Source organism: Talpa europaea (genome assembly GCF_964194135.1).
Source record: "Talpa europaea genome assembly, chromosome: 10".
NCBI lineage: Eukaryota > Metazoa > Chordata > Mammalia > Eulipotyphla > Talpidae > Talpa > Talpa europaea.
In genome coordinates this window covers 41,048,903-41,071,957 of record NC_140077.1, presented here as the reverse complement: position 1 = coordinate 41,071,957, position 23,055 = coordinate 41,048,903, and the positions used below count along the sequence as shown (strand labels likewise).

The 23,055-nt window shown below is 37.0% G+C and overlaps 1 protein-coding gene across 3 annotated transcripts in view; it reads right to left on the bottom strand.

The window, feature by feature from the left end:
• Window positions 1-23,055, bottom strand: part of CFAP70 (cilia and flagella associated protein 70) — a gene marked incomplete at both ends in the record, with an annotated part of 62,875 nt that overhangs the window by 28,619 nt on the left and 11,201 nt on the right. Inside the window, 10 exons of one of the 3 annotated variants that reach the window (XM_084245274.1) lie at window positions 2,771-2,862; window positions 4,426-4,506; window positions 4,677-4,847; window positions 8,743-8,877; window positions 10,406-10,505; window positions 11,863-11,957; window positions 14,000-14,182; window positions 16,326-16,505; window positions 20,014-20,093; window positions 20,563-20,661. In XM_084245274.1, coding sequence (XP_084101400.1) covers window positions 2,771-2,862; window positions 4,426-4,506; window positions 4,677-4,847; window positions 8,743-8,877; window positions 10,406-10,505; window positions 11,863-11,957; window positions 14,000-14,182; window positions 16,326-16,505; window positions 20,014-20,093; window positions 20,563-20,661 — 1,216 coding nt within the window. Of the gene's footprint in view, window positions 1-2,770; window positions 2,863-4,425; window positions 4,507-4,676; window positions 4,848-8,742; window positions 8,878-10,405; window positions 10,506-11,862; window positions 11,958-13,999; window positions 14,183-16,325; window positions 16,506-20,013; window positions 20,094-20,553; window positions 20,662-23,055 lie in introns of all 3 variants that reach the window. The other 2 variants (XM_084245272.1, XM_084245273.1) reach the window with 2 other exon arrangements.

Genomic DNA, 23,055 nt, shown 5'->3' with positions numbered 1-23,055 from the left:
TTGTTTAATTTTAGTCCTGACTTTGCCCTTAGATATTTTAAAACATGTGTTATACACAATAAGCTGCTTTATTCAGGGACTGGAAAAATAGGTATTATAATTTTGGGTTCTCAGTAGAATGTCGGGAATCACAAAACTTGGAAATTTTTTTTTTTTTTAAAGATTTATTTATTTATTTATACAAGCACTGGGTACAGTCAGAAGCGCAGGAGGGTGAGAGAATTTACCAGATCCAGGGCAGGGAGCAGAACAGGCAGAAGGACTGAAAACACTGCTGAGGGGAGCAGTGGGCAGCAGGAGAGGTCTGCGCGCCATGTTGGACCCTCGCCGGTGACCAGGGAACGAACCAGCGCTGCAGAGGCTGCGGGCAGCTTTGCAGCCCAGCGCTCATCCACTGCGCCACCAGGGGAGGCCCAAAACTTGGAAATTTTAAGTGGTATATGCAACTGAAAGTTTTCTTTCCTCTCGATCTGAGATGAAAAAAAAAAGTATACTCTTGGTCATTATTTATAAGATTGCATTAAATTGGCAATAACAATATCAGACTTTATAGTGAATAAGAAAACATATTTTGCCGGGCCTTCCTGGTGGCGCAGCGGTTGAGCGCTGGGTTGCAAAGCTGCCCTCAGCCTCTGCAGCTATGGTTCTATTCCCGGTTGCTCCCCGGCCACCGGGGGAGGGTTCCCACATGGCGTGCAGACCTCTCCTGCGGCCCGCTGCTCCCCTCAGCAGGGTACTTTGGTCCTTCTGCCCGCTCTGGCTCTGGTGAATTCTCTCACCCTCCCGCGCTTCTTTTTTTTTTTTTTTTTTTTAAAGATTTATTTATTTATACAAGCACTGGGTACAGTCAGAAGCGCGGGAGGGTGAGAGAATTCACCAGAGCCAGAGCGGGAACAAAACAGGCGCTTCTTTTTTTTTTTTTTTTTTTAAAGATTTATTTATTTATACAAGCACTGGGTACAGTCAGAAGCGCGGGAGGGTGAGAGAATTCACCAGAGCCAGAGCGGGAACAAAACAGGCAGAAGGACACGACAGGAGAGGTCTGCACGCCGGGGTTCGAACCGGCACTGCCGAGGTTACAGGAAGCTTCACAGCCCAGCGCTCAACTGCTGCGCCACCAGGGGAGGCCCCATTGTGGAGCTTACATTCTACTGAGAAAAGAAAGACAATGAACAAGAAAACTAATAATGTTAAATGTGTTAGTGATTTGTGCTTATGGAGGAAAATAATGCTGAAAGGCAAAGAGACTCTGGAGGAACTGGTGGTAGTGGAGCAGGGGGAACATATTGCACCAGAGGCCGCACTGAAATGAAAACATTTGAGTAAAGAACTGAGTGAAGCGAGTAAGCAAGTCATATAGATGTCTGGGGTAAGAAAGTGATAGGCAGAGGGAACAGCAAGTTTAAAGGCCTTCCTGCAAGAATGAACCTGGCATGGATGAGGAATAGCAAGGAGGTCACAGAAAATGTAAAGGCAAAGTAATTGCAGAATATGTAGGCCCTGTAGGAATTTTGACTATTACTCAGTATGATGGAGAGTCACAGGTAGTTTCTGAGCAGATGAGTTACATAAGTTTACTTTTATTTTAATATAATCATTATAGAATACAGTAATATGAATAAACATGCCCTCAATTAAAAAAGAAAAAGAATAGGGGGCCTACTTGCTGGCACAAGGGGTTAAGTTATAGCACTATGAAGCTATCCACAGCCACTGCAGCACAGCAGGAGTTCCATCCCCCACCAGCCAGGGAGCTAATCCACATGGTGCAACAGACATCTCCTGTGTCACCTGCTGCTCCCCTCAGCAGTGTATTTCAGTCAATCCACCTGTTCTGTTTCCCGCTCTGTCTCTGGTGAATCCTCTCGCCCCCCCCCCTTACCTCTGGCTTGTACCCCAGTTCTTGTATGCATAAATAAATAAATCTTTAAAAAAAAAAGAATAGGTGCGCAGACCTCTCTGGCCGCCCGCTGCTCCCCTCCGCAGTGTACTTTGGTCCTTCTGCCTATTCTGCTCCCTGCTCTGGCTCTGGTGAATTCTCTCACCCTCCTGTGCTTCTGACTGTACCCAGTGCTTGTATAAATAAATAAATAAATAAATAAATAAATAAATAAATAAATAAATAAATAAATAAATCTTTTTTTAAAAAAAAAAAAGAATAAACTTCCCAAATGTCCATCATCTGAAAAATGGAAAAATCAAATGTGACATATCTCTACAATGAAATATTCAGCTTGATAGCATTATGTTAAATGAAAGAAGTCAGTTACAAAGAGAGATAAAAAGGATAATCTGTGAATACTATGAATAACTGTAATTATCAACAAATTGGATAACTTGCCAGAAACACAATCAAAGCACTATAGCACAATATAAAAATAGCTTTTAAAAATCACACACACTTATATGTGACTTGGTTTGGTGTGTGTGTGTGTGTGTGTGTGTGTGTGTAATATAGGGACTTTACAACAACTCCAGAAGGATACACACAAAGGTGTACAAGTGGCTATCACTGAATGAGTAGAAATCTTGGTATTTTTAAAAACTTTTTTGCTGATCTTGATTTTCTCAATTATTTTGTAATGGTCTATATATTGCTCTGGTCATAAGAAAACAGTTTTTTTAAAAATCTATCTTGGAGGAAGGGGAGAGGAGAAAACTACTTGCTGCTTAGCCCGGGGAAAATTACATTTATGGGGACAAACTGATATCCTTTTATTTATACCAAAATTGTCTTTGCAAAACAATTATGAGAACCATTGCTACGCACCTTTTGGCCAGCTCCTCTGGCATTCGCTTTGGAACCAAGGCTTTGTCTAGCTCAATCTCCAATACAATGTATGTCCCTGCATCTACATATTGCTGTAAAGACATTTTTCTCTAAGTTATTCTTTTCCAGAAACACATATATTTATGAAAACATTTTAGAACACATTATATAGTGAGGAAATTGTTTATACACCCACATACATAGTGTGATCTCCACTGTTGAAAGATTTTTTATATAGAAAAATAGTAACGGTAGTTATCTTTTAGAAAAAAAGGGGTTTCAATTTTATTCCTGGAAACTTCTACCCCAGCTGAAGTCATCTTTGACTTGTTCAATACTTTACGTGGGTCAGTTTTAAGTTCTTTCTTCCATCAAACCTCTTTCATGGATTCTACAGATAAATCTCTTTATAACATTCTTACATTCCCACTCACAATCTTCTTATTACCATCTACCAACTGCAAACCAATGGTCATTTCTACCCCAATATTTGTCAGTATCCTAAATGCAATGTGTGCAAAACTGAACTTACCATTTCCCCATATCAACCTCTCTTTTGATTTTTCTTTGATTCTGTCATTCTTCTAGGAAGTGAGGTTTTAAATCTGAAATATCTTTAACTTTTCTTTCTCAATACACAAAAGCTTTCCAATTTCACATCTTGCCTCTGCAGGTTTCTGACTTCCTTTGTTCCAATGCTTTCCAAACATCAAACTGTGAACACTCATATTTGCTATAAGGAAAGCCTATGGACTGACTTCTGAAACCCCAGCTTCAACATCCTTTTTACTTCCTTACAAGAGTTCTGTCCCCAAACACACACAAGGTCTTATTTCTATGTGACTTAACAAGTTTAACATGAGTCTCCAAATAAGTCTTAAAAAGTCCCTCATGACTATAGAATGAAGCCCAAACTTTTTTTTTTGAAGCCCAAACTTTTTAGCAACACTTTCAAAGTCTGTCTACAACCCAACTCAGCCTTTCACCTTTCTCACCTCCTTCTAGACTCCATTCTTTCTTTTTATTCCTCTATACCATACACTGAATTAATTGATATACCCCAATTATGCTACGTTTTTGCCTCGATTCAAGCTGTTTACTGGTCCTGAAATGCCTTTCCCTCCATTTTCATAAGTCTGGCAAAGAGTTCTCCTTATCTTTCACTATTTAGCTCACATGCCGCCTCTTCTAAGAAAACTGACACTGCCCATCCCCAATCTGTTTCCTCTAAGTCCACACAGCACTTATATTTGTGCCTCTGTTGCAGCATTTATCAATATTTCTGTAATAAGATTAGATATATATCTACTGAGTGTCTTGATTAGATATATATACTACTGAGTGTCTTGAGGACAGATGAATAAAAGCTGCAGATGATGCACTATGCATCCCTCATAGTGCTTAATAGACTTAATAAAAGGCATAATTTTTTAATGCTGGAAAGAACCTTAAAGTTAATCAGGAATCCATTCATATCACAAAGTCTCAACAAGATAAAGAAATTTATCCAAGGTCATAAATTAGTTGTGGCAAATAAGGAACAGTAACTCAGATAATGGGAATTTTCTTGCACAGTTTCCACAATATCATACTATTGAGCTCAATAAAGGACTGATGAGTTAAAAGATAATTTCCAACTCTTTATGCGTATTTACCTGTCCTTCTGGATTGTGGGAGAGAGAAGGTTCTACTTCCAAAGGAGTATCTGAGCTCTGAGATTTTATACTAGATGCTTGCTGAAAGAAAATAAACACACCTCAAATTGAATTCATACATTGTCTTCACAATGTCAGGAACAAGGATCATTGCTGCAATTTAATTAAAGTGACATAATTCATGAAATGAGAAATCAGTGTAAGTTTCTGGAATGTAATGTAAGAAAATCATCACCTCGTAAACAACCTACCACATCCCCAGGTCTAGGTTTTCCTTCTAAATCCTTTTCTTTGACTGTTTTATCTTCTTTCAGGTTCTTAGGAACAGTTGACTTGGACAATGGAGAATTAATTCCTCCTACTCTATTATTCTGAGTCAAATGATGACCAGTATCCCGAAACAAGCTCGTTAAACATTTGGTCTGAAAAGAAACCAAAAAATGCAATGAATTACAGACAATGAGACAAACTCAAGAGGAACCCACATTATTCTTTAACATCATTTAGCTTTCTAGATAATTTCGGTAATTATCTAGAAAATTCTCATAGACTCAGTAACAGGGAAAATGAAAAACGTTGTTGTATTGCCAAACTGGTTGAATGAATGAAATCATCACAGAAAAGCAGCTGCCTACCCTATTATATAAATTATCAAGAAGAAACCTTTCAACCTGGCTTGAGTTGGTGACTCATAACTCTTGACACTCTTATCACTTTCATCTTTGACATGTAATTTCACATTAACTTTTAGTGGTTCAATTTATTTCTGTACAAGAAATATTATTCATCTAATCATCAGTGGCTTTTCAATTACAATTGGAAGAGTAGGGCAAGTTTAAAATTCAATGTAAAAACTTTGTATGGGAGAATTCAAACCATACACAAATGACTAGGAAAGTTTTTAATTGAACAGCATGCATGTTGTTTAATATAATTTCATTATAATAGTATATATTATGCCGAGTAATTTATGCTGAGTGAAAGAAGATAGATGGGGAAAAAGGAAGAGGAGGAGTAGATACAAGTATGAAAGAAAGATAATGGAACATGAGAAAAATTGGGAAGGAATAATGGATATTTTCATTAGGGTAGGGTGGTAGGGATGGGAGGTGATAGTTAGGTTATAGGAAAAAACACCTGTTTTTTTTTAAAAAAAAAAGATTTATTTATGCATGCAAGAACTGGGGTACAGGCCAGAGGTGTGGGAGGTGAGAGGATCCACCAGAGACAGAGTGGGGAACAGAACAGGCAGACTGACTGAAATATACTGCTGAGTGTAGCAGCGGGCAAGTCAGGAGAGGTCTGCTGCACCATGTGGGTATCTCCCTGGCCTGGGATTGAACTCATGCTGCAGTGGCTGCAGATAGCTTCATAGTGCTGCACCTTAAGCCCTTGTGCCACCAGGGAGGCCCCTGTATCAAACATTTTATTTTATTTATTTTTTAAATTTTTAAATTTTTATTTTTTTAGATTTATTTATTCATGCATACAAGAACCCGGGTACAGGCCAGATGTGCGGGAGGGTGAGAGGATTCACCAGAGACAGGGCAGGGAACAGAACAGGCAGACAGACTGAAATACACTGCTGAGGGGAGCAGCAGGTGAGACAGGAGAGGTCTGCCAGGCCATATGGGCTTCACACCAGCAGGCCAGGATCAAACCCGCGCTGCAGAGGCTTCGGACAGCTTCACAGTGCTGCACTCAACCGCCTGCGCCACCAGGGGAGCCCCTATTATCAAACATTTTAAATTGTACACTTTGAATACATGCAGTTACTATATGTCAGTTATATCTCAAAAAAGCTGCTAAAAAGACAATCCAAAAATATTTTAAAATTGTAAATATTAAACATTAAACATACTATTCTACCATCTCTACAATAATTACTGTATTTCAGAGATTCTAAAATGCAAACTTTTCCAAATTTTAAGACATCTGGGAAATGTGAGCATTTCATATAAATGGTATATGCAGTGTGTAATCATTTGTGTCTGTTTTCTTTCACTTACCATGTTTTTGAGGTTCATCCATATATGGTATGTATCAGTAGTTCATTCCTTTTTTGAGGTTTATCCATGTTATCATATGAGTCCTTTTTTAGAAGAACTTTATTGAGATTAAGCCACATTGCTTATAATTCACCCATTTAAATTATACCAAAAATTCATTGATTTTGAGATGGCACTTTAGTTTTAATTCATTCTTTTTCATTGCTAAATACTATTTCCTTGTATAGCCATATTATATTTTGTTTATCAGTTCACCAGTTGTGGACATTTAAATTTTTGTAAATTTTGGACTATTATAAATAATCTGCTATAAACATTCATATCCATATCTTTGTATAAATGGGGGTTTTAAGTTCTCTTTGGTAGATTCCTAGGAATGCTTTGCTGGGTTGTATGTTAAGTTTATATTTAATACAGATATCCTACATAATTGTTCTATCAAGTATTGAAAGTGGAATATTGATATTTCCATTTTTTATACTTGTTCATTTATTTCCCCATCAATTGCCATCTATTTTTTTTCTTCTACAAACCACCCATACCCCATCTGCCTCCCTCCCATATTCCCTCTTCCCATCCCCCTACCCCCTCAGTAACCATTGTTATCTTTTTGTCAAGTTCAAGTTATTATTTCTTCTATTGTTTGTGCATAATTGTTTTGGGGTGCTTATATTCTGCATATATGTTTATGTAAGTGAAACCATCCAGAATCTTTCACTTTTTGACTGATTTCATTCAACATAATAACCTCAAGACCCATCCATTTTGTTCCAAATGTCACCATTTCACCTTTCTTCACAGCTATGTAATATTCCATTTAATATATGCTCCAGACCTCCCTGGTTGCGCAGGGGTTAAAGACACAGCACTATCAAGCTATCGCCAGCCACTGCAGCATGAGTTCAATCCCTGGCTGGCCAGAGAGCAACCCACAAGGCGCAGCAGACCTCTCTTATCTCTCCCGCTACTCCCCTCAGCAGTGTATTTTAGTACATCTGCCTGTTCTGCTCCCCACTCTTTCTCCAGTGAATCTTCTAACCCCCTGCACCTCTGGTGTATACCCCAGTTCTTGTATGCATAAATAAATCTTTAAAAAATAAAGCTGTAATTTAAACACATATATATGTATAGATAGATAGATAGATAGATAGATAGATAGATAGATAGATAGATAGATAGATAGACTCCACAATTTCGCTATCCATTCATCTACTGAAGGGCACTTGGGATGGTTCCATGATATGGCAATTGTATAAAATTTTATAAATTGAATAAAGTAAAAGTTGACAGGGCTTCCCCGGTGGCGCAGCGGTTGAGCGCTGGGTTGCGAAACTGACCGAAGCCTCCACGGCGCCTGTTGGATCCACGGTCGCTCCCCGGCCACCAGAGGAGGGTACCACATGGCGCGCAGACCTCTCCTGCCGCCCGCTGCTCCCCTCAGCAGTGTACTTCGGTCCTTCTGCCTGCTCTGCTCCCCGCTCTGGCTCTGGAGAATTCTCTCACCCGCCCGTGCTACTGACTGTACCCAGTGCTTGTATAAATAAATAAATAAATAAATAAATCTTTAAAAAAAAAAACAACCTGTTTTTTATCATATACTGACAAAAAGTTTTTTGGATATAGTTAGTATTAATTTATTCTTCCAGTAGCAGTAAATTAGAGTTGTTTTACCACACTTTTGCTACCAATGAGCACTATCATATTTTAAAGAACTGTCTAATTTTTCAGGTAAACAGATAATTTATTAATATTTAAAGTTGTACATCTTTGATTATAAATAAGGTCAAGTGTTTATTCTTATATTTATTGGTCATTGGTATTGCTTCTGTAAACTGCTACTTCACATTAAAAATTGTTTTTTTTATATATTTGACAAAGTGCTTTATATTTTTGGAATAACAGTCATTTTCATGATATTCAGATATTTCCCCCAGCTTTTCAGTACATTTTAATTTTATTTATGATTTTTTTTCCTACATATAAAGCCTTTCATGTTTTGGTAACTGAAATCTTTTCTTTTATATCTCTCATTGCTTTCAAACATATCAAGTCTTCCCTGAATTCACATCTTTAATGAATAGCCACTTTTATTTTTAATAGTCTTCACATGTAACTTATTGTTCCCAGTTTTGGACTATTCATATTAATAAAATTTTTAAGATCCAATGGCAAAATGACTGAAGGGCTCTATATTTAACATCCCAGTATACTAACTGGTTCCAAATATCAATTGCAAAGATGTGTAAGCTAAAGATATAAGTAAACACATTGTAAAGGAAAATTAGGATGATATCTCAGTTCTTTTTACCTTTTCATAGACTGTGTTGTCTAGATAAGGGTAAACATGAAAAGCTCCCCTAATCCTCTTCACACCTGGATACAGCAATGGAACCATATTAACATAAGCCACGCCGTGAAATGAAAGTGGACTTTCATCATCAGCCTAAAGAAATAAAACCAGAGAGCTGTTAGTGTTATTGAGCAACATAGCAGAAGGTATGGAAATGGCTTTAAGAACTAGCCATGCTACTTAAGTAGCTATGTGATTTTGGATCAGTTATATAAACATTCTGGGTCTCTATCTTCAAAATGGGCTTACTAAGGGCAATATTACTGAGGTAATGCATATAAACAGTATTAAGGAATAGTAAAGTTGTATCAACATATACTCAAATTAATTGAAAGTATATATATATCAAAGTAAAAAGTCAGTTTTATCATGTTGTTTTTCAGGAAAAAGTAAAACTTTATAAAAAAACAATAATAACAACAACAAAACTTAAAAATCAGAAGCTGTGACTTTTAGCTTTAGTTCACAGATTCATATAAATGAAAGGGGACTTATAAAGTGATGACCAGTAATGACCAAAATGTATGATTAACTCTAATCAACTAGTGGAAATGTTTTAGAGTGCTATGTGTATTCTTATCTGAGTTCAGAAGAAAAAGAGTGCTTTGATTGATTAGCAATATCTGCATGAAGAACAAATGACAGAAGGCTATCATGTATTTGCCATCCCTAATTTCATCTAAATTTTCAATACAGAGATGAAAAATATGTCAATAAATATACCTTAACATCATTTTCAATGGCTAATGGTTTGTCATAGAAAAAACTTTTATAAGAAAAAAAAAATCAATTTAGTGAAAGAAAACACATTTAATCCCTCTTACATTAAAGACAACCACTTAAATTTTGCCTGTTTTAATAACAATAATTAGAAATTAGGTTTAAAAGTCTTAAGTTCACATGGTAACATTAAACTGTTTAGAAATCTAAGGAAAGCTAGCCAATGCATATTATATAATACAGAAGGAGGGGCCTCCCTGGTGGCGCAGCGGTTGAGCGCTGGGTTGCGAAGCTGCCCGCGGCCTCTGCAGCGCCTGTTCGATCCCCGGCTGCTCCCCGGCCACCGGAGGAGGGTCCCACATGGCGCGCAGACCTCTCCTGCTGCCCGCTGCTCCCCTCAGCAGTGTGCTTCAGTCCTTCTGCCTGCTCTGCTCCCCGCTCTGGCTCTGGTGAATTCTCTCGCCCTCCCGCGCTTCTGACTGTACCCAGTGCTTGTATGTATGTATGTATGTATAAATGGATAAATAAATATGAATCAATCTTAAAAAAAAGAGACATTTATATAATACAGAAGGAGAATGGCTACACAGTAAGTAGTTCGTAAAACTCAGTGAAGGATTAAAGAGAAATAGGATGTCTGGGAATAAAACATAAATAAACTTGAGTGACCTAGAGGAGCTAAAGTGACCAGTTATCCTGATTTTCCAGGGACAGGACAGTTCTATGGTACATGAGACTTTCAGCACTAAAATGTAAAAAATATCCATCAAATTAGGATGAGTTGGTCACCCAACAGAGCAATCATATTCACATTTTCCTGTGGTATCAAAACTAGAAGCGGAATAACAGGTTGAGTCTGACCCAGTATTTATTACATAAGTGTTTTAATGATCAAATTTACTTTATCAAGTTTGGCAGCTTTCCCTTTGGGTGCAATAACCATAGGAACTCTTGTGATCTCTACAGGCCACAATCGGCAATCAGCAATTCGCTTCTGAAAACTACAAAACAAGAATAAGCCCATTAGAATCATATGCAGAAGAAAAGTGAATATAATTTAGATTAAAGAGAATATTCCTCTTTTTAAAAGTAATGGGATACAGTCAACTCCTCCATATCCATGAGTTCTTCATACATGGATTCAGCCAATTGAAGATCAGAAATACTATGTAGCTAGGCCTATGATGGTTGTATCTTTACTAAACACATACAGACTTTTTTCTTGTTATAATTCTCTAAACAATACATTATATTTACATAAAATTTATATTTTATTAGCTATTATAAGTAGTCTAGAGATTAAAATTTGAGGCAGGGAGAGGGGAGAAGATGGAGGATAGACAGGATCCTTGAGTTTTTATTTCCCTGGATAAGCATCCAGCGGGAGCAGCCGCATCTGGAACAGAACTGGGTGAGGACTAGTGTCTTAGCAAGGAGAGCCATAAGCTACCAGAAAGGAAAGGAAAGACTGAGGAACAGAGAGTTAAGAACGGTACCACTTCACTGAGAGGGATATGGCTTTTCCCCAACAGGCCCTCAGGCTCTCCTGTGCCAGCCTGGGAAGGAGAGCACATAATTCACTGTGAGAGTATAACTTGTTTGACAGTTCAACAAGATACCCAGGTGGCCAGGGACTGGTTTGGCAGTGGGTAGAGCCACACAGTTGTCCCAGGTGTGGTCTCTGCCCTCCCAAGAGTGCCTACCCCTGCCCTGGGAGCCAGGAAAGACACCTATCCCTCATTTCAACCAGTGTAAGCCCCAACCTTCCCCTACAAGGAAAGTGCAAGAGGCAACAGCAAACTTGGTTTATTTAGTCTGGGTGACAATATCTCTAATAAGCACTATTTCCTAACCTCTCTTGCATCAAGAGATAGCTAATGAGATGTAAACAGAAGTTGTCAGATCCCAGAAAAGCTCTATAAGAGGAACTAAGGTAGCCAACATATATCTTTTTTTAATCCAAAACTATTCCCTTCTTCCAACTTTCTTCCTGGAATGTGAATATGTAGACTGAAATTCCAAAAGCTATCTTGGACATTCTTGGACCATGAGACAATCTTGTGGAAGGATGGCACACATTAAAGAATGTAGAATAAAAAAAAAGATTGAGCCTGGAAACCTATTAACACTGGAGCCTAGGAACCTGATAACACTGTGGATCAGGACTTCTTTCACATGAAAGAGAAACAGGAACCCACCTTTGTTAAGCCATCATCACTAGAAGCCTTTGTTATTAGTAGATGTGGTAGAAAAGCATCTCAGATCATCTTAACTCAAATACAGATAAAATTAACATAAGCAGCATTTCTTCTCACCAACAGTCTTTGTTGGTTCGATCTATTCACTTCCTCTTCCTACCTGACCACTGCAGAAGGATCAAGGTAGCAGCGACTTTCCAAGTCCCAAGTAATCCTTTTTTTTATGCACTCTGCTTGGTTCCTAAATTCTCTGTCCTGTAAAATAAGTTAGAAACTTTTGTTCTCTCAGTCTGCCAATGTTCCATCCTACTCAATCTCTGAAGCATTATTTTAATGGATTTGATCAAATACTTTTACTACTATTACTAATACTACAATAAGTACAACTACTACTGTAACTACTACCACTCCCTCATATTTTATGGAACTTTACTACTAATAAAATAAGATAAATTATGTACACTCTCCTTACATCAATCCTATACTCAGTGCCTGACATTCATTCATTTAATCTCAATCAGCGATTTTTAACCCTGGATGGAGTGAGCATCTAAAAAAATTATCTGGGAGTATTTAAAAAAAATCAACACATGGGCATTGAGCTGGATTATAGCATAGTCATTGTTATTGTTTTAACGGCTTTCAAGGGATTCTAGGGTTGAGAACCAATGACCTAAACAAAATATAATACACTATCTCAAAATAAAATATCTGATGTAAATGAAGATAGAAATCTAAGAAAAGTATGAATTTTCAAAAATGATAATGATGAGAAAAGATAATGTAGTTTTTCAAAAAGTGCTAGCCTTATCTCTATAATTTTAAGCATTTAGAGTCAGATACTAAAAATAATCCAACCATCTGTAGTTTACAAATTATTTTACTGAATGTTTCCAATAATGATTATCAGTTAATTCAAGAAACACCTGCAAATGTGTCTACAGCACTTTCTATGCCATTGACAAACATGGGTTGTAGTAATACATATGAAAAGGGAAGAGAGGAAGGAAAGGAGGGAAAAGAATGAAAAGAAGAGAATAATTTAAAAAACATAAATGTCTACCAATATAGGAGACTGGTTTAAAGTAAAGTATGTCCATACAATGTCATATCATACAGAAAGCATAAATAAAGTAAAAGAATGAGGCTGCTCTTTAAGTCGTAATGCGGAAAAGTCTTTATATACTATAAAGCAAAAAGAAGAATTTGCAGAATGGTGTAAGAATATCACCATTCTTGCAAAAAAAAAAGAAAAAGTAGGATAAGAATATGTGTACTTATTTATGTATGTGTATATATGAAGTAAAAATTGAGATTTTCCTTTGCTTCCAATATGATTAAGCACTTTATATACTTAGTTTAAAATAAATAATATCTTATACCCTGAGATAAAGCAAAAATAGTAATATCTTCCTGACAGATTCTAGGTTTTTTTTTTTTTTTTTTTGTTAAAATTGTGTTTTTTTTTTAAGATTTATTTATACAAGCACTGGGTACAATCAGAAGCGCGGGAGGGTGAGAGAATTCACCAGAGCCAGAGTGGGGAGCAGAACAGGCAGAAGGACCGAAGTACACTGCTGAGGGGAGCAGCGGGCAGCAGGAGAGGTCTGCGCGCCATGTGGGACCCTCGCCCGGCGGCCAGGGATGGAACCGGCGCTGCAGAGGCCTCGGGCAGCTTCGCAACCCAGCGCTCAACCTCTGCGCCGCCGGGGAGGCCCCAGATTCTAGTTTTTAAAATAACTCTTTGAATACTTCCTGTATTTATGGACTCCTTAAAGAAAAACAATTTTATCTCATTTACTATATTCAGTCTATGATCTGATCTTTCTCAACTCTGACTCTCTTGCACTTTTTGCAAGAAAATTTTACTTTTCTAAATATTTTTGACAGTAAGCCTTCCTCTGACTATATACATTTGCTTTTATATACACATAAAAAAAAAACACCCAGAAGGAAACCAAGAAGTTATCACAAGGTGACTACTGGTATAATGAGTTGGGTAGGAATTAAGAGGCAGACACCTGGAATAAAAGGGAGACTTGCATATATCTTAATTTTTTTATTTTTACCTGTGACTATATGATTACCTACTCAAAAATAAATATAAAGTAAGGAGTAAATTTGAATTAGCTCAATTATTTTGTTTGCCAGTCTTAATAAGTCAGGAGACATTTTCATCAGAATTAAGTAATTGTTTTACTTTAACAGGTAACAGAGGCATATAAATTGCAATGATTCACAAACTTTTATGATCTGTCAGTGTACTGAGTTTATCATGAAAATCACAATTCTCTCACCTCAGGGTGGTTGAGTTCTCCTTCTTCTTCCTCATAAGGCCCACCGACAATGAATGCATCAGGAATGTTATTAGCTCCTGGAGCCAGAATGTTGGCAATAGGCCATTTTTTGGGCCGGGGAACAGGTTCTCTTTCTCCTCCAACCTTCAGAGTTCCATTCTTGAAGAAAATAGGATAATCTTTCTATAGAAATAAATATTATATATCAGGAAATTTTGTACAAGCCTTTTAAATGGACAGAAAAGATTACTGACATATCTTTTCAATGGGATACTGGATATTGTCTAACTGACTCTTTTGTGATTATCTGGTTCTACTGAGAAGGCTATGGTGTTCATTTCCTTTGTGCTATTTTATATTCTATAATTTATAGAAAATCAATAATAATGTAACTTATCCAGTAGAAATTGGTTATTGCCCTATGACTTTGATAAGTTTTGAATTAGCATCAAAATCCATTTCAGCATTCCCAATTGCTTATATATGGGTCATTTCTTCAGTTTCTCTTTTGAACTGATTTTTACATTTTACTGATACCCTTATTAATTAATGATTAGTAAGTCAAGTAAAATCTTTGACACTCTTTTTGTAATTTATATTTAAATGAATCATGATATACTTTTAAAATATCTTTAAAAAACTTACATCAAGAACTAAAAATAAAGGTATAATCATATCTATAGTTTATCTAAAATAAATTTGCAATAGGAAATTAGCAAAGATATAAATAGGTAATTTATAAAAAAGGATGTAAGTATAAAATGGTACAACTATAGAAAGCAATTTTGTAGCCTCTATTAAAATTTAAAATCAGCATATTCTACAACTCATCTATTCTACTTTTTGGGGTTAAGCGTAAACAATTTTTGTGAAGGTAGGATACTTCTGGATTGCAGAGTAAGATCCTTGGGAAATCTGTTCCTCCATAAAAATATGAAAATTGGCAAAAGTGATCAATATTAAGGGTGCCAAGACCCTTCAATGGGGAAAGGACAGTCTTCAACCAATGTTGCTGAGAAAACTAGATATTCATATGTGAAAGGATGAAGTTGGACTCCTCCTTACTACCATATACAAAAATTAACTCAAAATGGATCATAAACATAAGAACTAAACACTATAAACCCTTAGAAGAAGATAGGAAAAGCCTTATAACAATGGATTTGACTGTAATTTCTTAGTTATGATACCAAAGGACAGATAATAGAAAAAAATAGCAAATTGGACTTCACCAACATTAAAATCTTTTTTGCGTCAAATGATACTAAACATAGTAAAAAAAAATACCCTGTAAAATGGAAGGAAATATTTCAATTACACATCTGAATATCTGATAAGGGATTAGAATATACAGAGAACTACTTGAACTCAAAAACAAAACAACTCAATTCAAAAATGGGCAAAGGATTTTAAACACATATCCCCAAAGAAGATACAAAAAGGGCCTCCCTGGTGGCATAAGGGTTAAGTCTCAGCATTATCATCACTACAGGCTGAGTTCAATCCCAGGCCAGGAAGCTAGCCCATGGATGGCAGAACAGACCTCTCCTGTCTAGCCTTCTGTTCCCCTTGGCAGTGTATTTCAGTAGATCTGCCTGCTCTGCTCCCCACTCTGTCTCTGGTGAATCCTTTCACCCCCACCCCCACACCTCTGGCTTACACCCCAGTTCTTCTATGCATAAATAAATAATCTTTTTTTAAAAAGAACCAATAAGCACATTAAATGATATTCAACGTCATTAGATATCAGAGAAATGCAAATTGAAAATATAAGGAGATGCAGACAAATACTGGAATGGTTAGTATCAAAAAACAGAAAATAACAAGTGTTAGCAAGGAAGTGGAACACTTGTATACTGCTAGTGATAATGTAAAATGAAGAGAAACTGAAGGCAATAAAATAGGGGGAATGTTTACTAATTACACCGTGTTAGTATACAATTTGGAAATTTCTATCAAATCCATAACTCATCATTCTAAATAAATTTGTAATACGAGAAAGTTTTACGTGCTGAAGTACATTGTACAAAATCCACATAATGTATACATAAAAGTAATCTATGCAGAAAAAGATAAAAATTGTCAATTTTTATATATTTTATCTATTTTCCACTATATTATCTATGTATTGATATATATATATCTAAATTATAGTATGTAATATATAAGCTATAAATATAAACATCTACATATGAAACAGAAGAAAAATTTTTTAAGTGTACAATAAATCTCAGCTATTGATTGAGTTTATTTAAATTAGCAGGGGAGGAAGAAATAGCGCTATGAGTGTTTAAATCTATTTAAACATCTGGCGGTAGGACTTTACCTCTCCAACTGAGGGAACTTGCAGACCAACCATGTAGTTCTGTAGGGGCCCTACTGGAATGAAGGATTCAGGCACAGAGTAGGCAGCCTCCAATGTGACCTTCAGTAGATTACCTCCTGAGATCTGGGCTGCGGTGAGTAAGGGTTCTGCCACAAATACTTTGACTTCAAGGCCACACTGCTAAAAAAGAATGAAATTATGCAACATTTTTAAATGACAGAGCCCTCCCTCCCTTTTATTTTTTGCATTATCTCATTTGAATCTTATATCATAATCCAAGGTAAGCAGGTCAAGGTTATTTCTTTTTTTTTTAAAGGTTAATTATTTCTAAACAGAGGATTCAGATAACTTTTTTAGGTCTCATTATTTAGAGACATAACCTTTAACTCCAAGCTAGAGCCCTTCCCCTATACCATACTGAGGTCAAGTATGCATAAAAATACATATAGAAGAAGAATTGGAAGGTTCTATACTGAAATGTTAATAGGAGTTGGATAAGAGTGATGAGATTGGGGTGCAGTTTTTGCTAGTCTGCATTTTATGATTATCTTTGTAATTTTTTAATGTACTTTTAAAAACATTTAGGTTTTTTATAAAATATCTGAAAATCGGGCCTCCCCTGGTGGCGCAGGCGGTTGAGCGCTGGGCTGCGAAGCTGCCTGTGGCCTCTGCAGCGCCGGTTCCATCCCCGGCGGCCAACAAGAGTCCCACATGGTGCGACAGACCTCTCCTGCTGGCCCGCTGCTCCCCTCAGCAGTGTATTTCAGTCAGTCTGCCTGTTCTGTTCCCCGCTCTGTCTCTGGTGAATTCTCTCACCCTCCCGCGCTTCTGTACCCAGTGCTTGTATAAAAATAAATAAATAAATCTTTTAAAGTAAAATAAAATAAAATAAAATATCCCAAAATCACATTCTTTAATATAGTTCTATTTTTCAAAGATAAGAAAGTATTTTTTCACTGAATAAATAAGTTATAAGAATGAATTTTTTAGAAGGGATTCCAAAGATTTTATATTAGAGATGTATCTAAATAGAGCAGTGGAGACACTAGTAGTTTTGTTTTGTTTTTTAAGATTTATTTTTTATTTATACAAGAGCCAGGCTACAGGCCAGATGTGCGGGAGGGTGAGAGGATTCACCAGAGATAGAGTGGGGAACAGAACAGGCAGGCTGACAAAATACACTGCTGAGGGGAGCAGCGGGCGAGACAGGAGAGGTATGCTGCGCCCTGTGGGTTGCTCGGAGGCCGGCGGGGATTGAACTGGCACTGCAGAGGCTGCAGACAGCTTCACAGCACTGTGCTCAACACCCTTCACCACCAGGGAGGCCACAATAGTGGGGTTTTTTTTAATCAGAGGGGAGAAAAGATTTTTTAAATTTTCCTTTCATTTCTTATGAATACAAGAATAATAAGTATTGCTAAGATACTAATAAGATTTCAGTATCCTAAGAAATCAATTCCCAAATTATGTCTCCAATAGAAATTTTGATTTGGCAAATGTAGTACTTTTTAATAAGAAAACATTTCCTTTAAAAATATATGTATAAAACAAAGGAACAGACAAAACTAAACAGAAACAAACCCTAGAAATCAGACTATAGAACTGAAGTTACTAAAGGAGGGAGAAACTGGGGAACAAAGTGGGGAGGGAGCACAATGACCTATGGCATGAGATTACTGGTTGGGCCTCCTCGGTGGTGCAGCTGGTGCAGCGGGTTGAGCGCAGCTCTGTGAAGCTGTCTGCAGCCTCTGCAGCCTGGGTTCAATTCCCAGCCTGCCAGGGAGATACCCACATGGCGCCGCAGACCTTTCCTGTCTTGCCTGCTGCTCCCCTTAGCAGTGTCTTCCGTCCGTCTGCCTGTTCTGCTCCTCACTCTGTCTCTGATGAATCCTCTCACCCTCCTGCGCCTCTGACCTATACCCCAGCTCTTGTATAAATAAATTTTTCCAAAAAAAGTATTGTGAAAAAAGATTACTGGTGCTGTTTATTGCACCACCATTTACAATAGGTAAAACCTGGAAACAACCCAAATGCCCACAAATAGATGACTGGATCAAGAAGATGTGATACATATACACAATGGAATATTACTCAGCAATCAAAAAAGATAAACTCATGCCATTCTCAGCAACATGGATGGAGCTGGAAGGGATCATGCTCTGTGAAATAAGCCAGAAAGAAAAAGAAAAATATCAGATGATTTCACTCATAGGAGGAACCAAATAAGGGATTTCACTCATAGGGGAACCAAATAAGGGATCAGGAAAAAATAAGAAATTATAATAAAGTAAAAATCAAAATCAAAATTGTTGCAGCAACCTGAGAAGGTATAGTTAGTGAGCAGGAAATCAGAACTAAAGGGAAGAAAGATTTTAAGGAAGAGAGACATTGAAGAATGTGACACCTCTCTGTATGTCTCTTAGAAGGATAAGTTAAAAGTCCCTAAGATTTCTAACTTCTATTACTCGAACAAGACAGGAAATACTGGAGGATGAATTGGAATCTTCTTCCTAAGTATAGGACTATATAATTTTTATCTCTGAATCTTGAGAATAACCAGGTAGATACTTAAATATAAAATTAATGAGAACTCTCTAGCAAATGGAAATTAACTGCCATATATTTTTTACTTGAGTATGTAAAACTTGTACAACAAGTAAACATGGAATGTTACGAGCAATGGTCATGAGAAGTAACTTTTCTTCTTATAGATATTTAAGGAAAATCAACAGTTTATGGGTTGGGACCCAATAAAGGCAGACTGAGTTAAAATATATCTCTTTCTAATACAAATCACATGGAGTGACAGAAAAATATGAAATTACATCTTTATAGTCAATGAAAAGCAAATGCTATAATAGTCCTAGAAAAGCAGAAGTACCATCAATGGACTATATGTTTTTTAGGAATCCTTCAAAGACAGCAAATTATTCTGCAAAGATACAAAACTAGAAGAAACCAACCAAATCCTAAAATAAAAGGAGAAGACTACAACAAATGCAGGAATGAACTGTGGTAGCTCCAATATAAAAATTAACAAGAAACAGGAAAGGACCTACAATGGTGGCTACTTAGTTAGGGACCTACACTGGAAATAGTTGGGTCAGATCAGTCCTCCTCTTTCCTTTACTTGTACAAGTCAGAAGGCAACTGAGGTTTCAACTGAGAAAGTGCACTTACACCAGATAGGTCAAGTAGTGGCCCAAGAAATCACTAATACCCAGAGGAATGGGAAACACAGTCCAGAAGACAAAACAGCGGCACAGCCTATCACTCATGCTTCTCTTTCCGTAGCCAGAGGCCGGCTGTCATGCTAGGAAATGTGTCAGGTGCATTTATCCAATTTTGTATTTCACCCATCAGGATATAGCTCAAGAGGCTTTTCCATAGTTAATCCTTCCCTACATCTACCCGTAGGCAAAGCAATCAATACCTATTCTGTGCCCTCATGTCCCAACCCACTACTTACTCACATTTGTTATAATCAATGATATATAGATTATTAACTCCTTAAAGAGTTTGCTTTTTTCTTAACCAGACATTTGTCTTTGTTTACCAGAACCTAGCAATATATGGACCTGTGAAAAGAAAGTGTCTGATGAATTGTAGTCAACTGAATCGAACCTTAATCACAGACAAACTTTTTTTAATGGCAGGTTGAAATGTTGAGAGGTAAAATTAGGATTACCTTAACATTAGATCGAATAGATTCTAAGGGTGAGCCTGGCACAGGGTGCAATGGAATTGTGGTTTCAAACGAACTCTCTCCTGTGAAAAGAAGGCCAAGTAAAGTCAAAGAAGGAAGGGTTAGACAGATAAATGTGCTCATTAAAGGCCTCCCTGGTGGTGCAGGGGTTAAAGTCTCAGTGCTATCAAGCTATCACCAGCCACTGTAGCATCAGTTTGATTCCCTGAGCAGGGAGCTGACCCACATGGTACAGCAGACCTCTCCTGTCTTGCCTACTGCCCCCCCCCAGCAGTGTGCTTCAGTAGACCCCCCCTGTTCTGCTCCCAATTCTCTCTCTGGTGAATCCTCTCACCCCCTCATCCACCCCTCCACCCTGGCCCACACCTCTGGCCTGGACCCAGGTTCTTGTATGCATAAATAAATAAAATAAATCATTTTTTAAAAAGTGCTCATTAAATCTTTCAAATTCATTGAGGTTGATTTTTGCACTCTAGAGCTAAATTTTATGAACTTTGATATTTCTACTTTTAATCAAATCACACATCTGACCTCCCAGTAAAGGAAGAAGGTCTACCACAGCTTGACCAAGAATTAAAGTCTTCTCATCTTTCTGTTTCTTTTCCTTTGGTAATACTTCAGTCATGGTTACTAAAAAAATCAAAACAAAGAAAGCAAACATGTCTAGCTCATCCATCAGATAATCAAGGTGCAGCAAGCAAAGCACTGTCAAAGAAATCTAAGTTAAGAGAAGTGAACTTGAAATACAAGAAGGCACTATTATTGGTGACTTCTGGCAAAAAATAATAGAAATCTCAGTGACTTATTAAACTTTTTGAATGCAAGTTATAATAAAATATTTTACATCATATGAAAGAAATTACTGGTCATGACTCTCTTCAAATGATTTTAGTAATAAATAAATATCACAATCTGCAGTTTGAAAAACACTACTTAAAATCTCCCTGTATTGACAGACATAGAGCTTAGTAGATCTAGAAGTGACTTAGAGAGTATGAAAAGTATTTATATGATGTTTTCCACTGTCGCATTACTTTGTGCATAATAATTATTGTAAAAATTTTCAAATACACAAAAAGTAGAGATATTAGCATAATAACAACCATTTAACCTTTATCTAGATTTAACTATAGTTAACATGCCACCATATTTACTTCATCTATTCTTATTCACCAAAATACTTTCATGTAAATTATAAACATCGGGGTCTCCCTAGTGGCACAAGGGGTTAAGCACTGCAATCTGAAGCAATCCGCAGCCTCTGCAGCACGAGTTCGATCCCCGGCTGGCCAGGGAGCAACCCACATGGTGCAGCAGACCTCTCTTGTCTTGCCCGCTGCTCCCCTCAGCAGGTATTTCAGTCAGTCTGCCTGTTCTGTTCCCCACTCTGTTTCTGGTGAGTCTTCTCACTCCCTGCACCTCTGGCCTGTACCCCAGCTCTTGCATGCAAAAATAAATAAATCTTTTAAAAAAACAAAACTATATGAACTCTATTAAAAAATTATAAACATGACACTTTACTCCTAAGTACTAAAGTATAAAATCCAAAATACAGCATCTTCCTATATAAACACAGTACCTTTATCAAACCTCACTAGTATGTTTCACATTTCTCTATTATTCCATTTTTGTAGCTACGTCATTCAAACCAGTATCTAATCAAAGTCCACATGTTCATTACTTGTCATGTTTGTTATTTTCACTAGAACAGTCCCTCCCTCACATACTGTTTTTTTCTATGACATTGATTTGTTGAAATAATTAGGTTAGTTGTTATATAATAGGTCTTCTGTTTTGATTGTGTTTAATTTGCTCTCAGTTCATAGTCCCTATAAACTTAGATCACCTTCAGCATTGTAGGAAAAGATAATTTGTTTACTTGCCTTTATTGTATAATATTAAAATCTGTGATCTTTATAATCATGAAATGGCACCTCAGTAATTTTATTTCTCTTAATAAAGTGAACACTCCACATGTTTAAGGACCTGTTATATGTCCTTTTCTGTGCAATTTTTATATGTTTCATGAATTTTTCCATTTGATTCTTGGTGCTTTTCTTATTTATATATAGGAGCTCTTAAAAAGGAAATCTGCTTCTGTTGAGAAACAAATTTCATCTGATATAAGTATCCCTGAAATCACAAAATACATAGATGAAAACATAGGCAAAACATTCCATGACATTGGCATCAGTGATGTCTTTGTAGATTCATCTCTAACAGCAAAGAAAACAAAACAGAATATAAACATATGAGACTACACCAAACCAAAAAGCTTCTGCATAGTAAAATAAACTATCACTAAAACAAAAAGACATCCTACTGAATGGGAGAACATATTTGTATGATAGATATATATCTGACAAAGAACTCATACAATTCAACAAAAAGATAATAACCCAATTTTTAAAATGGGTTGAGGAGCTACATAGATATTTCACTAAAGAAGATACACAGATATCCAACAGGCACTTGAAAAAATGTTCATCATGTATCAACAAAATGAAAAAGCCATGACATTTCACTTCATACCCATGAGAATGGTCCATAGCAAAAATACTAGAGGGCCTCCCCGTTTGTGCAGTGGGTTGAGCACAGGGCTGTGAAGCTTTCTGTAGTCTCTGCAGTGCAAGTACAATTCCTGGCTGGCCAGGGAGATACCCACACGGCGCAACAGACCTCTCCTGTCTCGCCTGCTGCTCCCCTCAGCAGTGTACTTTGGTCAATCTGCTTGTTCTGTTCCCCACTCTGTCTCTGGTGAATCCTCTCACCCTCCCTCACCTCTGGCTTGTACCCCAGCTCTTGTATAAATAAATTAAAAAAAAATACTAGAAACAACAAAGGGTGGTATGGATGTGGGGGAAAAAGGAACCCTGTACACCATTGGTGGAATATAGACTGGTCCAGTTCCTATGAAAAATTGTATGAAGGTTTCTCAAATATTAAAAATAGATTGATCATATGATCCAACAATTCCACTCCTAGGTATCTACCTGAAGAATGCAAAAACATTAATTTGAAGGA